Below are 17,515 nucleotides of genomic sequence, written 5' to 3' on the forward strand. Positions count from 1 at the left end.
CACACACACACACACCAGTGCAACTCCCTAACTGCCATCTGTATTTCTGCCTCTGTCAGGCCTTTCCCCGGCCAAAAACACACACACACGTCGAACACACTCAGAGGAAACGGCCTGTGCGGCTCCCAAATAGGCTGATGTGTCATGCCTTCCTTTCCGATATTTCTGCAAAAGCTGAGGAAGGAGTGTGCAGCACCTCTCTTCTTCTTCCTCTTCTTCTCCTGTCTCGGTGACACACAGCTGTCGCCCCGACAGTTTCTTGATCTTCTGTAAGAATCTGCAGCTCCTGTGGCGGGAGACGCTGCCACTCTGGGAGCCATGAGTCGTTGCTGCGTGGTCAAAGTGATCACCCTGACAGAGATGCAGCTTCTACAGGTAGGGAGGGGAGCGACTTGACTGCAGGCCAAGGAAACGGGGACGGGATCGGATATAGAAATGTGTGTAACTATGTGTGCACTTGTTTGTGTTTGCATGCAAGGGAAATCGATTGTGCTCTATGAAAGGCGTGCACCTACAACCAGAAAAACTGCATAGCCACCGCGGAATGCAAACTTTGTGATCAGTTTGCTATCCCAGCCTTATCTCCCCTCACATTTCACAATCTGGGGTGTGTGGTTACAGCTATTTACTGGTTAGCAGGCTCAGCAAAAATACAGAAATCATGTCTGAGAAGTCTTTTTGTTCCACTTTCATCTTATCGCTCCAGATTCAAGATGAGAAAATTAGATAATTAAGCGTCGCTACTCCGCGTTCCCTGACTGTGTCAATATGTTGTAAAAACACAGCATTTTTGCAGAAATGAAATCCAAACCTCCTCCAAGGCTTTGTACATAATTTGTACAGCTAAGTCAGTGTCACCATCACCCAGTGTTTCATAAGTTGTTGGATTTTTCTGAAGTGAAAGGAGAACTTGGGCAAGACTGAAACTGAGTTAGGCAAGAGCTTTTCATTTGGGAGAAACACCTGTTTGTTTCTGTACTACCAGGGCTTTGTGTGCTGCATTTCAGTGGGACTAAAGAAAATACACCTTTTAACTCTGAGGTAAATCACACCAATATTAAATGCATCTCATAGAGGCTAAAGAAACTGGACTTTAGAATTAAGTGTGTGTCTGTAATCTCTTTTTATCTGCTCGTGGCCTATAAGTGTGCCCTAATAATGCAGGATATGGATGTTATTTTTATTTGATGGCAGATTAGTTGTTATGAGAGCATTGTGACATGCTTTATAGTTGCAATTCTGTGCACTTGCTTGCAGAAATCAGACACATATTCTGTGTAATTGCTGGAAAAAACACGTGACTTCACAGGAGAGCATAGTAGAGTGTTATTTTGTTAGATTTGAGCAAATTGCTGCATTCATGTGTGTGAAATAGGCTGTGTGTGTGTGTGTGTGGAATGAGTTTTCTTGTCTGGTTCTGACATCTTTATTTTAGTGCTTTAACTGTCTACTAATGAAGATAATGTAATTAGGGAGATGCAGCTGCAAGGTAAAACAAACTGTGCTGAAGTACATTAAATTGGATGCATTATCATTTTTTGTATATACATACAAAAAAATAGCACCCATATGCAAAACTATCACTATGACTGATGTGATTGCGTTGAGTAAATTGGGAATTTTAGCTTCTCTGCTGTCCGTCTGCACGTCAGGAATAATTGCGCAAATGTGTATGAATGGAAAGTGAACCTGTGACCTCTTCTCTATCACTACTTCAGTTGTTGTAGCAGGTGCCAGTAGCCGCATTGAGAAAAACTGTGGCTCAAACATCAGAATAGTTACAGCCTCAAACTTGAGCCTGGATTGATTCTTATCTCATTCCTGTCCCATGTGTACTCTGGCGGGCATTGATAATTTCCAGCACGTCCCCTTCACACATGCACAGGCCCGCCATTGTCAAGGTTGGCCTCGGTGACTGAAGCGCCATTACCTCTCAAATCTAATCAGATTCCCTTAAGTGGATAACAAGCGTGTCTCCGGCATTTACAGTAGTGAGAAAGCTGAAGTGAAAGCAGGACAAACTGTTGTCACACAAAGCAGATGTGGTGTGTCGCAGTTCTGGCATCCCTCCTGCTATCCGTAGTGGAAATAAATGTTGATTGGCTAACAACTGGCATGTTGTTTGGCCTGGAGAAGACAGATAAGAGCTCTCAGTCACAACTGACAAGTTGAGTATTGTGATGAGTCTGTTTTCAGTTAGGTGAATGGGGGCAGATAGTCTAGCTGACATGGAGGATTTAATGCTGAGTTTTAGTATCAAGTCCTATTCCAATGTTGCCAAAAGTCCCTATATGGTTAAGCGGTGTTTCGCTGGTTGACATTTAACCCATAAAAACTTTCATTGTTGGGAGAAGTCTGAAAACATAATGCGCTACTTACTAGCGAGCTTCTCATTTAATCAATTAAATTCTTTCTGTGAAAATGCAACTTTTGAGAGACGAAATTACACAGTCCTCTTTAAAATAACTCACCACAATTTTGTTGCTCTAGCTTTATTTGCTCCGTTCAGATGCAGCTAATGGTGGCTAATGTAAGGTTAATTTCAGCAACTCACAGTAAATATAGCTGTATAACAAACATGAGTGAGTTAGCAAGAAACATACACAGTTCTAGAAGTACTGTTTTAGTGCGAATGACAATGAAAATGGCTCACATAAATGTTAGGATTTAAGGTTAAACTATATTAGATGTGATCTATACATACACACATTGTAATTTCATACTAAAAAATACAGATCATAATGAGAAAATACCCCATGTCTATTCCAAAGGCCTCTATATCAAGGCCAGTAGAGAATGGTGTATGCTATGATGATAGCAATAAATAGTTTATGCTATATAAACGCTTTGACTGATTAATGTCCTGTGACGTGGAATGTTACCTGATGTAATCTCTGATTGTGTTTCACTAATAAATCAAACATGCCAAAAATAAGTATTATTTGGTTAGTTGGCGCTAAATCAGCACTAAATTTCTGAATTAGCTAGACTAGCAATGGTAGCTAGGCTAACAATAGCTATGTAAGCTAGGGCTAGCTCTAATATTAGCGTTTGGCAATTTGGCAAGTGAGCGAAATTACTTTAATGTCATTTCAAAAGCATCACACATATCCAAACAACAGAACAGAGTAGAGAAAAGTATACAGTTGTTTATTCACTGTGCTTTGTCGTGCTAGGCTACATTGCCAAGACAGAAATAAGATGTGTGGTCTGGAACGTGGACGAGTGTAGGCCTACGTCTACAACTGGTCTGTGACATTTGTTTTGGGGTGTGGTAATGTTATGTAAAGAGACAATATTAATATCGGGGCAGGGATGGTTTGGAGGATGATAAAATAATTCTTTAATATGACATTTCCCTTTACCAATCAGTTAAGTTAGGTCACATTACATAGTCTAATAAATCTGTTCGTAGTACCACACCAGCTTTCATTTACTTCGAATTGATTTCCAGTTAAGGTCATGGTAAAAAGTATTCATGTGGTTATTAAAAAACAAGTTCAGGCAAGCCCATCGAGCACGCTATTCTGACCAGTGAGTGGAACACTCTTAAGAGGAAGTTACAACAAATCTGGGTGAAAGACACAGACAATATGACCATCAACAAGTGACAAGACTAATATTATAATGCCCCTGCTAACAATAAATGTATTATTACCAAGAACTTATCTACAGGCTATTAACTAATAAAGCAAGCTACAACAGTGAGCTTCTTTGTGAGCTGTAGACTAGACAAATAAACTAGACGATTTTAGATCAGACATTCCCTCTTTAAAAAAAACCTCAACCTACAGTAATAAGGGCTTAAAATAGCTTTATTACTGCTAATTGTTCTCAAAACTGATAAAATGAAACTGTTCTCTACATTGAACCCAGTGAATGAATGAAAAGGCTTGGTTAAAAATGGCATAAGAAGAGTTATTTAAAACCCCCATTGGGGAACAAGGGTCAATTGTGCTGCCACAACCCCTGGAGCAGGCTGCAGAGGACTTTGTGAGCTGACCTCTGATTGGTCAACTGGACAGAAAAGGGCGGTCCGAATGAATTAGTGATAGACGCTAAAGGCAGATATCCTGCAGTGATCAAACCCTGGGTGATCTGACGCTCCAGTGTTTGAAGTGATTATCATGCTACGCAACATAAAGGCTTACTCCCAGCTTTGGGCCTAATTAGCTCACTTAGGGCCCTTTATAAGACGTTGGTAGGGGACTGGATAGCATAGACACTCAGTGAGAAGTCAGCAGATCAACAGGATAGCAGCAGCAGAAGACCTGGATGCCTAAAGTTGACCTGCTGCGACACCATAACAAACCAATCTGAAGATTATCTGTTTTTCTGAGAATGCCACACTTAACTGACTGCAGTTACTACACGATGCGGGACGCAACCAGAGCTTCGAATGTAAGGATATTGAAATTTAGAAAAAAATTGAAATACTTCCTTTAAATGTTTTGTTTTCTAAAGTAACATTTTTGTAATGCTTTTATTGCGGTTTGATCATTGACAACCTTGACTGCCGACTTTATGTGTACGTATTTACGATTGCAGATAAATGGAACAGGAAAGTAACCAGAAATTATGCACTTGTTCTCTGAAAAAGTTTTTGTTTTGGACCACGTTTTTCAACAAAATAAGGAAATACTTTACTTGAGGAAGCTCCTCAAGAATGAGTCCTAATTCTCATAAAGACTCTTGCTTCAAGTGTCAAACATGACTCACTTTAATGTGAGTGTTAAGGTCAACAAAATACAATCCGTAAGTTCGCTCTGTGACTAATAATGGGAAAATTCTGACTAGCAACTATTTCTGTGTGTTGAATCAGATCATCGGCAGCTGCTGTGGACACTTCTTGTACATAGGTTGTTAGTCAGCGCTTATTTACCGGTATTAGGGAAAAAAATGTGCACTCACCGACCTCTCAACTGATTTCATGTGCATGATTGCTTTGGCTGCAGGTACACAGCCACCTGGAGAACTCCAAGTTCCACCTCCACCAGACCCAGAACCAGCAGGTCAAGCAGTACCTGACGCTGGGCTCCAAGCTGGCCTCTTCGGCCGGGCAGGGCCACGCCGTTCCACATCCACACACCCCCGGCCAGCCGCTGCCCACCATGCCGATCATGAGGAATGGACACATGGCCTCGGTCAGTGACGGCAGCAACCCCAACAGCCCTGTTACCCTGCTCACTATGGCCAACCATGACAGCGAGGTGAGTGGAAAAAGAAAGCATTTTTGAAGTTTCTGGATATATGGAACTGAAATTGAGAGAATGAAAATGTGCCTAGAGTTGACTGGAAAAGAGTGAAATGACATTTAAAGGCGGGGTCACGTACGGACAATCTGTGGGTCATAATTTTTGCAAATTTCGCAACACGTTTTCCTGTTAATGAAATGAAATGCGTTGTTCTGTTTTCATTCTTTCATGCGATTTGTAAGAATTGTGTCTTTAAATTCTGTCTTCAGAAGAGATAAATCATGGCTGACAGTTTGTTTGGATACACATATATCATATATATCAACATATAATATGACAAGTATAAGAAACATTTCTATATGGATTGGGTTGAATCTCAGGGAGTACTTCCATCTAATCATCTAAACAAAGTGATGCCATTATTGATCTCCCCCTCTCTCTGATGTGCTCATCAATAACTTCAGACATGCAGTCTCTGATGAGAGAACCCTTTCAAAAGAGGAAACTAGCTTGATAACAGATGCGTGTTTCTCCTGCCAACGCTGCTAACTAACTTAAGAGTGACACGGCGGTGGAGAACTCGTCTGTTATTGGATTAGTCTCCGGACAATCCCTCCCCTTTTTTGCGTGTCTATTTTGGTTTGAATGTTGAGATTTTCCAAAGATCAAACTTGGACAGTATTGAGATTCTGGTACAAACATCGTCAGTCTGTCCATGAGTACACTGAAATTACTGTTTTCTTTTAGTTTCCAATGGATGAAGTTATTGATGACCTAATTAGTCTTGAATCCGGTTTCAATGATGGAGGCTTGGATTGCATGGAGCCTAACATCATAATGCAAAACAATGTAAGTATGAATCACATTAACTACAGTTACATGATAACACTGTTTAACAATGCAACAGACCCTAACCCTAACCCATCAACAGTTTGAAGGTCTTTTGTATTGATTTCTGCAACATATCCTGTTTGTTAACCTGCTCACATAAGTGCAGTTAGGTTTATGCAAAGTAAAGTCCTTTAAAGGTCCGACTTGTAAGACAGTTGATTGTTAAGTCGCTTTCGGTTGGTCGGTCGGGCGAGCCACCAACCCACAGCAGTATTAGTATTTGAGGAGTTAGGAATGAGGCTCAACAATCAACTGTCTGGACTTGAAAGTGGGGTTCCTCCACCCAAACATTTAGGCGCAGGCTTGACTAGCTTGGGAAAAGGGGGACCTGTCTTAGTTTGAGGTCAGCTTAAGTCTAGAGATGAGTCAAAGTTCAGTGGGGCTTAGCAACATTTCTCACATTGCTCAAAAAGATCAACAATGCAGATTAAGCCAAAAAAGGCTTTTTGACATAGGTACATACTTAAAGGTCCTATTTGTAGGAATAGTTGATTGTCTCATTCTCAACTCACTAAATACTGAAGCTTTGGGATCGTAGGTTGGGTCGGTGGCCACCCTAAAGCGTCAGTATTTGACAATTTGGGAATGGTATTCAAAAATCTACTTTTCTTACAAATAGAAGAAGCTGAATTCTTGGGAAGAAGACCAACTACAAAATGGTACCACGGACAAGACCTGTCAGTAGGATTCATAGCCGAGAAGGAATTCAAAAACTCTTGAGCAAAAATCTGGGACAAGGGATCCATTTGGCCGGAGCACATAGCAACACCTGAACCAAATACAGAGAGAGTTTGTGGGATGGGAATACTGGGAATCTGGCCTAACTCCCCTAAATACAGAGAGACAAAGAATCATACACACAGATAACGGAGCAAAACACTACAGATACTGTGACAGAGAAGGAATGAGAGGCGGGGGGGAGGGAAGATAAGGCGTGAGGGTGGAGAGGAGAGCCAGGAGGTTTCAAATGAGGACAGAAGCGCGACAGAGGAGCGAGGAGTTGGGAGATTTTTTTATTTTGTTGGAGAGAGTTACTGAGCCATTGGATTGGGCTAATGCATACAGTCCCCATGGGCTTGTTCAGAAATGATACCATGCTTAAATGGATCAATTCATCCTAATTAGTCATACAGTACGATGCATCACGCCGTTTCGCCGTGTCAACACATCCAGGAACACAGACGGGAGAGGGATTGAAGTGATTACAATAGGAGTAGTAGGGGAATTGTTGCAATCTTTCATTTTGATAAGCACTTTTGTCCCCTCCTCCTCCTCCGCCTCTTCTCCCATCTTGTTGAGATAATGAGAAAAGAAACGCACATGCAAACCCAACCGAATGCAGATATCTGACAAGTCTGCACTTTCTTCTGTTTTGTTTCTTCTCTTGCCTTCCGTCCCCTCCCATCTCTTGACTTGACATGCGGCCTTATCACACTCGCCCGTCTCGGAGTTTGATTTGACACACATGTCGTGCACAAAATTGGCTGTACGCATCTTGGAATGCATGCTGGCTTCTGTAGCATTTTCCCATAAATGCGCAAATGCGAATTAGACACACATGTGTGTCAGCACGCTACATCTTTGACATCTCCGCCGAGTCCGTGAAAAGACGTCTTATCGCAGAACTGATGCATGCTTTCCCAGGCGAGAAGAGGCCCGTAGGAAAACAGTTTTGCCTCTGTTCAAGCAGTTGACCTAGCTAGCCTTTTCATCTAATGGGATGCTATTTTCAACACAGAGGACATCTCTGTGTTCAGAGCGCTTTCAAGAGGAGGGGTTTTGAAAATGGTGGCTTTAGCAGATCAAGGCATGTCTGGTCAAACCAAATCTCAGAGGGCTTCAAGCCTTGGTTGGATGTCAGGGTTAGATGGAGACAAATGACCTGGTTTGGGAAAGGTTGAGTTCTTGTTAAGTTATTTTTACTCTTTGTGATGCAAGATGAGCAGACAATCCGAGCTAGGTCTGCCCTGTCTTGCTGAGGGCGACATGTAGATGCTACAACTCCCTGCTGGGAAGCCAAAAGCCAGAGGCCTGAGGGCTGACAACCTTACCTACAAGGCTCTAATCGCTCCTCTCACCATGCTAAACAAAGCCCCACAGCAGCTAAAAACAACTATTTGTGTTGTGGCCTTTGTTAAACTGTGGAACGCATGTGTGAAATGCAAATGTTTTGCTCCTTGACTGATCATTTCTCTTCCTTTCTCTCTCTCCGTCTCCCTCTCTCTCCCCTCTAGGTGTCCCTCAGTGGCAGCATGCTGGACGTCTATGGGGGTGAACAAGGTATGAACGCCCCTAATGGTGGAATGAGTCCCACATCTAACCCCACAAAGCTCACTGTTAAAAGGGAATACACAGGTATGAACCCATACCATAGCACTGATCAAAAAAACTAACCAATTAATGAAGTAATACATGCTCACATTGCTGTTACAGTTAAAATCACACACATTCTTTCCATTAGATAAAATTATTTAAGTGAATTTAAACCAAAAATTACCCAAAGGTGCCCAAAAGTAAAGATATCATGTTAAAATATGAACAGTATTTGAGTAAAAGTCTGAAAGTGTCATTGGACATTAAAGGGGCATTATGTAAACTACATAGTGCCCCTTTAAATGTACTTAAGTATCTAAAGTACTGAGAAATGTCCCGGTTGATTATCAGAGCCAATATTCAGCATTTTCCTGATTATCGGAATCAGTGTTTCTTTTTTATTTGATTGTGATAAAATAAATTACTTAACCCGCAAAGTAATTAGTAACTAAAGATGTCAGATAAATGTAGCGGAGTAAAATGTTCAATATTTGCCTCCAAAATGTAATGGAGATGAAGTATAAAGTAGCAGAAAAGTACAGTATGAGTACCTCAAAGGTACAATACTTAAGTAAATCTATTTAGTTACATTCCTTCAGTGGAAACTCAACAAACAAGTCCTTTGTGTAACTGAGATGATTACAAATTTTTACTCTGAATTTTTGTCTGACAGCTTTTGTTACAAGTTACTTTTCAGATTACAGTACCTTCCTGTCCAGATGTGTTCATGTTGAATGCTTGTGATAAACTGACATTGTTGTAAAAAGTACCCAAAAATCATACTTGAGTAAAAGTATAAGTAAAAATAAATGATACATATATATTTACATGTATGTAGACACTGTATACTATGGGTTTTACTTGATTACTGATAACATTAATTACTTGGGCTCTGATGCAGCATGTAATCTGCAAAGTAACTATTCACTAAAGTAATCAACTAAATGTAGTGGAGTAAAAAAGTACAATATTTGCCCCCAAAAAGTAGAGGAGTGGAAGTATGAAGTAGAAGATAATGGAAATACTAGTAAAGTACAAGTATCTCAAAGTACAGTACTCAAGTAAATGTAGTCAGTTACATTCCATCACTGTACATGCACATAAAAGACAAATGTATACGCTGATTTGCTTCCAGTCCTGCTCGTCATCCGTTCTGTTAATAGTCTGTAGAAACGTGTAGACTTTTTTTCGTCACAGAGCCAAAAAAGAAAGAAATAACAAAGGAGCCTTTAAGACTTTTCTGATTAATGTCATGCATCACAGCAAAGAGCACTAATTGATTTAGGAAATAGAAAGTATGCCTGAAGAACCCTTCACTCTCGACGGGCAAATAAGTAAATTGCCATCTGTTTCATTTGAGCTTGGGCGCAGAGGACAATGGGCTGTTATACAGAGTTTAAATGGTCTTGATTGAATCAACAGAGACAAATTGGGAAATCCAATCTCAGGTCCCAAATTATGTAATTTGGAAGAATGTGAATACAAATATGGACACAGTGGCATTTTTGTGCCTCTCCCGCACAGATTGGTAAATTTGCTTGATTGTGTAGTGAGTAGTTTAAAAGTGATCACCGCTTTTATTTTCTGTGTGCGTGCTCAAGGGGGATAAATCAGGCTCTTTAAGCATGTGTCTAAGGAGGTCAAGCTTGTGTCTGTTGTCCGGGCAGGCCACAGTCTGGCTGACCCCGACGCCAAAAAACAACTGTGACTGTGTCTCTCCTCACTGGACCTTTTGTGGTGTTTGGCGTTCGTTGTCTTTCAGTTCCCAAATTAGTGTGCGTTGCTAATCGATCTGTTCCCCGCTGTGACTCATTTACAGAACACGACACAAGAGTGATCGCCAAAGAGAGGCAGAAAAAAGACAACCATAATTTGAGTAAGTGTCCCCCGCTGCGTTTTTCGACTCGCTCACAGTTTATCATCTGAAAAATGAGTTATGGCTTTAGCCTTTAGCACTGCGGCAGACAATGCCCCTAATCATCTTGTGCTCTTTCTTTTTTAGTTGAAAGGAGAAGAAGATACAACATCAACTACAGGATTAAAGAGCTGGGGACACTCATACCAAAGTCGAATGATCCGTAAGTAAAGAAAAAAATCTAAATGTATTTATTGAAACAATGGCCCTGCTTCTCGTCACGTCATGTCACTGAAACAACTCCAAGACCTTGTCTGGCTCTGAAGCATATTAAATTCGAAGCACAAAGACACTCTAAACGTCGTTCATTGAATTCAAATGAGCACTCGAGCACATTTCAGTCATATTTCAAGGGTGCACTTGAACTTCCATTGTAGTCTACGCTCCAAGAGCTGTACATCCTCTCGCTGGGTCCCCGGCAGTTCAGCTCAAAGCATGAATGATGAGGAAAGGGGTCAAATGCAAAGAAGCAGGCCACACCATTTGAATCAAAGTTTGAAGCACAATTGGAACATCGAGATGGAGCGTGGAGCTGAATTGAAATCCAGCGGCCATCTTTCGCAATTGAACTTTGCTTCGAATTTAAATGGAGGGGTTAGCGTTGTCGTCGCGCCATTAACACAGGATAAAAGAGATTATTAGCGCTGATCAGACCAACGTCTCACTCGTGTGGAAAAGGACAATTTTACTGCGGCTCCCCTTTTCCCTTCTTAAAAAAAGCAATAATATCTGCAAAAGAATGACTTGCACTCTAGCACCTCGAGTCCAATGCTCCATTTTCCCCCCCTTTCCTCCTACTTAGCTCATTTTCCCTCACCTATTTTTACTCGAGGATTAATTTTACCGAACAAGGAGGTACGAGAATGGACTTTCCACATAGCTACTTAACTATTCTATTAAAATTCCCATTCAGTGTCCTCATGTAATGTCCAAGGATGAATAATTGCCCCATGTAAATCACCATTTCTTATTCATATCATAAAAGGAGGAAAAAAAAACCTCTGTGTTAAAACTTTTCCCCCTCGTTTCTTTCTCTCTTTTTTTTTTATTGCGGAGGATATTCTGCCGACATCAGGGGGTTCTGTGTAAAAGGTTATCTCTAACATTTTCTTCTTTCTGCAGCGACATGCGCTGGAACAAAGGCACCATCCTGAAGGCCTCGGTGGAGTACATAAGGTGGCTGCAGAAGGAGCAGCAGCACGCTCGGGAGCTGGAGAGCCGTCAGAAGAAGCTGGAACAGGCGAACAGGAGGCTGCTGCTGAGGATCCAGGTAATAAAAGTATAACAGTGTAAATGCGTTTAGTGTGTTTTGTTATAAATAAAACATTACATTACATTACAATAATACTAAGGGATCAACTCTTACTTAAAATAAGTAAAAAAGTATTGTCATAATATATTGTATTCTTAAAATGTAAAGGTATATTCACAATATGAGTTGTGAGTGAATTCAAGTGTGAAACTAAAGGCAACAAGGCAGATTAAGGCCTAAAAATCAGGATATCTTCCCATTTTAAAGGTACACTATACAACTTTTTACAGGCCTACATGTACATATATAGATGTATAGATGTAGGCCTACTTTAAAGGGGCACTATGAAGAAATTCAAACTCAAAATTTAAATATTTACAATATAATAATAATTTACTATATATATATAAACTTTTTCCATCACTGAGTAAACAAGCTCTTCTCACAAGAAAATAAGGTCCCCAGAAACTATGAAGGTGGCAGGGTCCGCCAAATGTAAACAAAGTAAAATGTTTGTTTATTGAGCGTATTTAATCATGAAAATGAAGAGAGTTTGTTTATTTGGTTTGTTTATGTATAACCAGATATTTCTGATTGAAATTTCTTCCCCAAAACAACAAAGTGCACCTTTAAAGCCACATGTTTACGTTTGTATTTGTTAACATTAGAGCAAAACAGGCTTGTATTTTGTATATATACCGACATTGTCCTAAAAATAGTTCAACATACACAACAAACATCAATATGGGTCATAATAAGCAGCTTTCACAGTAGAGCTACAATATATAGTTGTTTTTCTGATGAGGAAAGGCTGAAAAAGTAACACAGTGCACCTTTAAGACTAATTAAACTAAAGATGAATCACTTACAACACGGTTACAACTAGTGTGTTGTCTATGATTTTGGGAATAAACTATGTTAGGCTTGAGTATGAGATACTTAAAAATGCAGTTTTTAGTATAGATTTTGATGCTTCTCATGTTCCTCTAACACAAGCCAGTGTTCCTCCTAATAAGTTTTAGTTTACTCCTCGACACAAATAGTTGGCCAATCAACTCACTAATGTCCCACTAATGTCTTTCCACTTAAACTCCATTTTCACATCACTGATTTATTAGAAAACAGCCTCCTCCAGGCATCTAACAGGCCTGTTTCATTATGCCAAAGATCAGTTTGGTAAAGACAGAGGGCTCACTCTGGAGTTACTTCACACCTCTGCTGAAATTCCACCTCCAGGGTACACACATTACCACCACCAAAGCTTTACGACCCCAAAACCTAAACTACACCCCCCGACCACCTCCTCCTCGTCCCCCCTACTGTTGTTTACACAAGGTCCTTCCACCCCCCCCGCCCATTACTCCTCTGATCTCGAAGCTCACTGCTAATTACCTGATGAATGAAGACAATGATTGCAGCTCTTCAGGAGGAGACGATATACTTGGCGACACATGCGACCGGAGAAGGCCGCTTGTACACCTGGAAACTTTAGTTAGCGGTTTATCTGAGTTTACTCCGATGATGGGAAGAATCTGTAATCAAAGATGACAAAACCATCCAGGAAACTCTGACCACCGCTGATGATAAAGGGACAGTCAAAGAAAGGTCAAACAGGGCTTTGTCATGACGTGCTCATCATGTACACTGTGATAAGAGTGGGAGTGTGGCTCACTCTTACCTCACCTCAGGATGTGGTGGAGGTGTGGCGGTGATTGTCCCTGTGATGTCATTGCAATGCTGCTCATGTTTTAGGAAATTACAGTTTTTCTGCTTTCACATATTTTTAGAAAGTTATTCAGCTCTTCTCAAGACTAAGACATAATGAGTGTGGAGGTCATTTTTCTTGCACTGCTTCGGAAATAGAACTTTAACTCTAATGGTTTCTTTTCCTTTTGTTCTTCAGGAGCTTGAGATCCAGGCACGAGCACACGGCCTCCCCAACATGGCGACAGCCTTGGGGACAGTTGAACTTTCCTCCCATCTCCTCAAACAACAACAACAACAACAACAACAGCAGCAACAGCAACAGCAACAGCAACAGTCGTCCCCCCAGGCTCAGCAACCCCAGCAGCCACCTCTCTACCAGGAGGACCCCAACAGCGACTACCTCCAGAGGATAGTGGTGTCCGGCGTGCCGTCCATCCCCTCCGCCAGCGGGCCGCAGGATCACATCACCGTCGCCGATGGCTGCACCACGTTCTCCGACCCGCTGTCCCACTTCACAGACTTCTTCAGCGCCACGCTCAAGGAGGAGCACCGGCTTGACGAAATCCTGATGGATGACCCGCTCTCGCCCTTCGGCACCGACCCGCTCCTCTCGGCCGGCTCGCCTGGAGCCGCGTCCAAGGACAGCAGCCGCAGGAGCAGCTTCAGCTCAGCCGAGGGTGACGACCTATAAGGGTCGCACACAAACTGTCTTGTTATCTCTTGGTTGTAATCCCCAGTGGTAAAGGGCATACACAGAGCCTTTTAAAAGACTGACTGATGGCTCCGGGCATACAATCATGACCACTCACAGGGTTGCCAATAATTTAAATGACAGCTAACACACCTGACAGTGCCCCTCAAAGTGCCACTTGTATATAAATTGTGTAGTTCTTGTTGATCAGGTGGATGTTGGAGCTCGACCAGGACCAGATCATGGACCTCCTGCTCCCCCCACCTCCTTCACTATAGACAGTCGATATGTTTCTCTGCCTCCCGGACAGATGCAGAAACAGACTCACAAGAAAAAGGGAGACATTTATCAGCCTTCAAGTAAATAATGTAAATGAGCATGTCTACTGTTTTATTTTTGGTAAACACTGTGGTAGCTGTACACTGTAACATATTCAGAATAATCACTGAAAACTTACCAAAACTGTCCTTTTTTTTTTTTTCTCTTTCTTTTTTTTCAAAGAAAATGAAAATACTACTGCTTCACAAAAGGATTTTTAATAGTTACAGTCAGGATTGTGATTGTGTGATGTGCCTTACTCAATCTCCCAGTTTTGTCTTAAAAAGAAGATATGAGCATGTAACTTATATACTCACCGCAATGCCTAACATGTCTTTGGTGCTTGTCTGTCCATTTAAGTGTTTTTGTTACATACGTGTTTGTGTATTTATATATGTTTTAATCCATGTATTCATAAAAAAGATATATATTATTATCTAACATGTTACCTTTTTTATTCTTATAGAAGGGGTGGGAAAAATATAATAAACCCCTTTTTTTGATATACCTGATTTTGGCTTCTTGTTGTCGTCTCACGGAGGATGTAGTTTACTCCAGGCTGGCATTCATACAGCCTCAAACATTATGAAAAACTTAAAAGCAACTTTCTTTTTACCTTTAAAATAACCTCTGTTATTGTCTCTGCATTACGTAACTTCAGTGAGAGGGTAGGATCACAGCGTTACATACATGTTTACTTCAAGATACAAGTTTTCAACACAGAACATTGTTATGACGTAATGAGTTTTGTTAGTAGTTAGCACCCACATTACATCTGATGAATTGTTACAGACCTGGGAGGTGTATTTACAACAGTGGTGTTGCACTCAGAAACTGTGGGGGGCGCCAGATCGCACGAAATGCCAATTTCTACATAATGTTACTTTAACTAGTAAACTAAAGTTCTATTTCAAAATCCTAAGAATAATGATATATAGCCCCAATGCATCTCCTAAATTTCCCAAGATCAGATAAAGGAGATCTCATACACGTGTGCATATATATGTGCAAACATATGTCATAAATACTAACGACATTATTACGTTATTACACTAGATACTCGAGAATATATATTGGTAGAGATCAATCGTGATGAAAAGGAACTTATTCTGCTAGTAATGACAGTCGTCATATTGAAATTGCACCCCAGAAAGAGTGATGTTGATGTTGAAGGGCAACCAGGGAAATCTGACAGAATGCAGGCCAAACTTTATATATATAAACCAGAGGGGCAGTTATCTGTGTGGGAAAATACATTTTTGTATGACATCTGTGGCTTTTAATGTCTTGTTGGTATCAATAACAATTGATGCTGAATATGTGTGTGTGTACTGTAAGGTTGTCACAATACCACAATTTTAAAATTCGATACAACACTACTACTTTTCACAAACTGGCAACTGGCAGTGATAACAACAGGTGTTATACTATTGGCTCACTAACCTTGTTAGAAGCTGGAGCCAACCATCAGCATTCTTACACAGAATTATCAATTCACAATCATAATAATGTTTTTAGGGAAGAAATATACATTTATTCTGCACTTTACTACAAGCACTGTATTACTTTAAAAAATGATTCGTCTGCAAAAAAAAAAAATTCAATATGACTTTTAAGGATGTAATGGTCTAAACATGATGCAAAGCAACCAAACCGAGTGCAAAAAATGCTCTCGCAGGACCAAAAGTGTGAACAAAGCCTGAAAAGTTTCATAGTGGAAGGTGAAGGGCCGTCTTACAAGGTGGCTGATTGGCAATGAGTGGCAGAAAGGAGGAGAGAGGAGGGAAATTGGATAATAAAGACAAGTGGAGGAGGAGTAATAATTCTGATGAGCCTACTGTGAGCTGATGAGCCCTTGAGGATGAATAATGACGAGGGATAAAGAGTTTGGTATGAGAGCTTTTAGCTGGGAGCCAAGAAAGTTTCCTTTGAGGTAGGCAGCAGGAAGAGATGTGTCCTCTCGTACTGTAGGAACATCATCGTAAACTGTAAAGTTTGCTGAGGAAAGTTGAGCGCAAATATTAAAAAGTTACTGTTTTGAGTATCATTCAAAAATCATTTACATGTAGTTTTCTAATCTCAAAGTCATGCATTAATAATACAACAAACAGACCAGTCTAAAAAAAAACACACACATACGCCAATACTTCCCGAATGGATTCCTCATCAAAGCCTCCCTGTATTAATGTTTTAGAGTGTTATTAGCACGCGTTTCTCTGTAATGAAATCGAAACGTCCCTCGCTCGCATCTCCTCTTTAGCTGCAAAACAAGACTGAACCAATCAATCACCACCGAGTACAGTCACTCCAACTACAAAGTGGTGAGTGATGTTTACGGGTAATTGGCCAAAGCAGTTATGGAAGGTAAATATAGATTTTCGCTATGCTAAAAAAACATGAAGAGTTTCTAAGAAAAAGTCAAGATGAGTGAAATTTCAAAAGGCTCAATTTACATTTTGATTTTCAATGATTTTTTTTTTTTGCCTTTCTCGCCTTTCTAAACTTGGGGAAAATACACAAATCCAATTAGTGTAGCGCAGGAATTGATAAAAGTCAAACTCAGGGGTAGGATAATACAAATGACTACTTTTTACCTTAATGAAAGTATTGACGGAATATAAAACAGGAAAAATAATGCCTCAAGAGGCAAAGCACTCTCGCCATGAAAAGAAAGTCAGATTAAACTTCCTAATTCAATTCATTTCTCTTGCATATCAAAGGCGATCATGGACAAAGTTCAAGGCCAGTTATGCGCAGGCTTCAAAAGGAAATGTGGTCGGATGAGGCAACTGTGACATCAGAGCAAGCGACTTTTTATTTGGGAGATCGCAGTTCATCAGCCCCGGCTCACAGGAACTCAAAAAGTGTCCACGGTGCAGTGAGAAAACGCCGATAACGCCGTCATGTTAGAGACATTAGCAGCACATGCATCTGAACATGTCAAACTAATTTGGGAAAGTTTGTAGTCTCACTTCCTCTGCTCCTTACCCAATCTCCCTAATAAGGAACACATTGGTTTCTAGCTAATGTCTTCCAAATCCTGTGCACCTTGTAAAACAATCTTTCCATTCATTTTTTTTTGTGTGTGTGCATGAACAGCAAAATGTCTCCCCCTTAAACAATAACCTCACCCTCAGGATGAAAAGGCCCGCTGCCGTGTCGTGTTTCCAACAGCAGGTGGCAGCAGTGGGCTGTGTTTTGTCCTCACACCGTCAATAAAAAAGAAGGCAGGA

At 40.8% G+C, this 17,515-nt stretch overlaps 1 protein-coding gene across 1 annotated transcript; it reads left to right on the forward strand.

The window, feature by feature from the left end:
* The first annotated feature begins 117 nt into the window (after positions 1–117).
* tfec (transcription factor EC) lies at positions 118–14,794 on the forward strand. The gene is given in 10 exon segments (XM_084345562.1): positions 118–227; positions 229–308; positions 311–375; positions 4,956–5,210; positions 5,943–6,044; positions 8,321–8,441; positions 10,219–10,275; positions 10,402–10,477; positions 11,437–11,584; positions 13,470–14,794. Coding segments are annotated over 10 exon segments (1,482 nt in total). The 5' UTR covers positions 118–144; the 3' UTR covers positions 13,965–14,794.
* Positions 14,795–17,515: the final 2,721 nt, after the last annotated feature.

This window comes from Pagrus pagrus (genome assembly GCF_965226575.1).
Source record: "Pagrus pagrus genome assembly, chromosome: 23".
Taxonomy (NCBI): Eukaryota; Metazoa; Chordata; class Actinopteri; order Spariformes; family Sparidae; genus Pagrus; species Pagrus pagrus.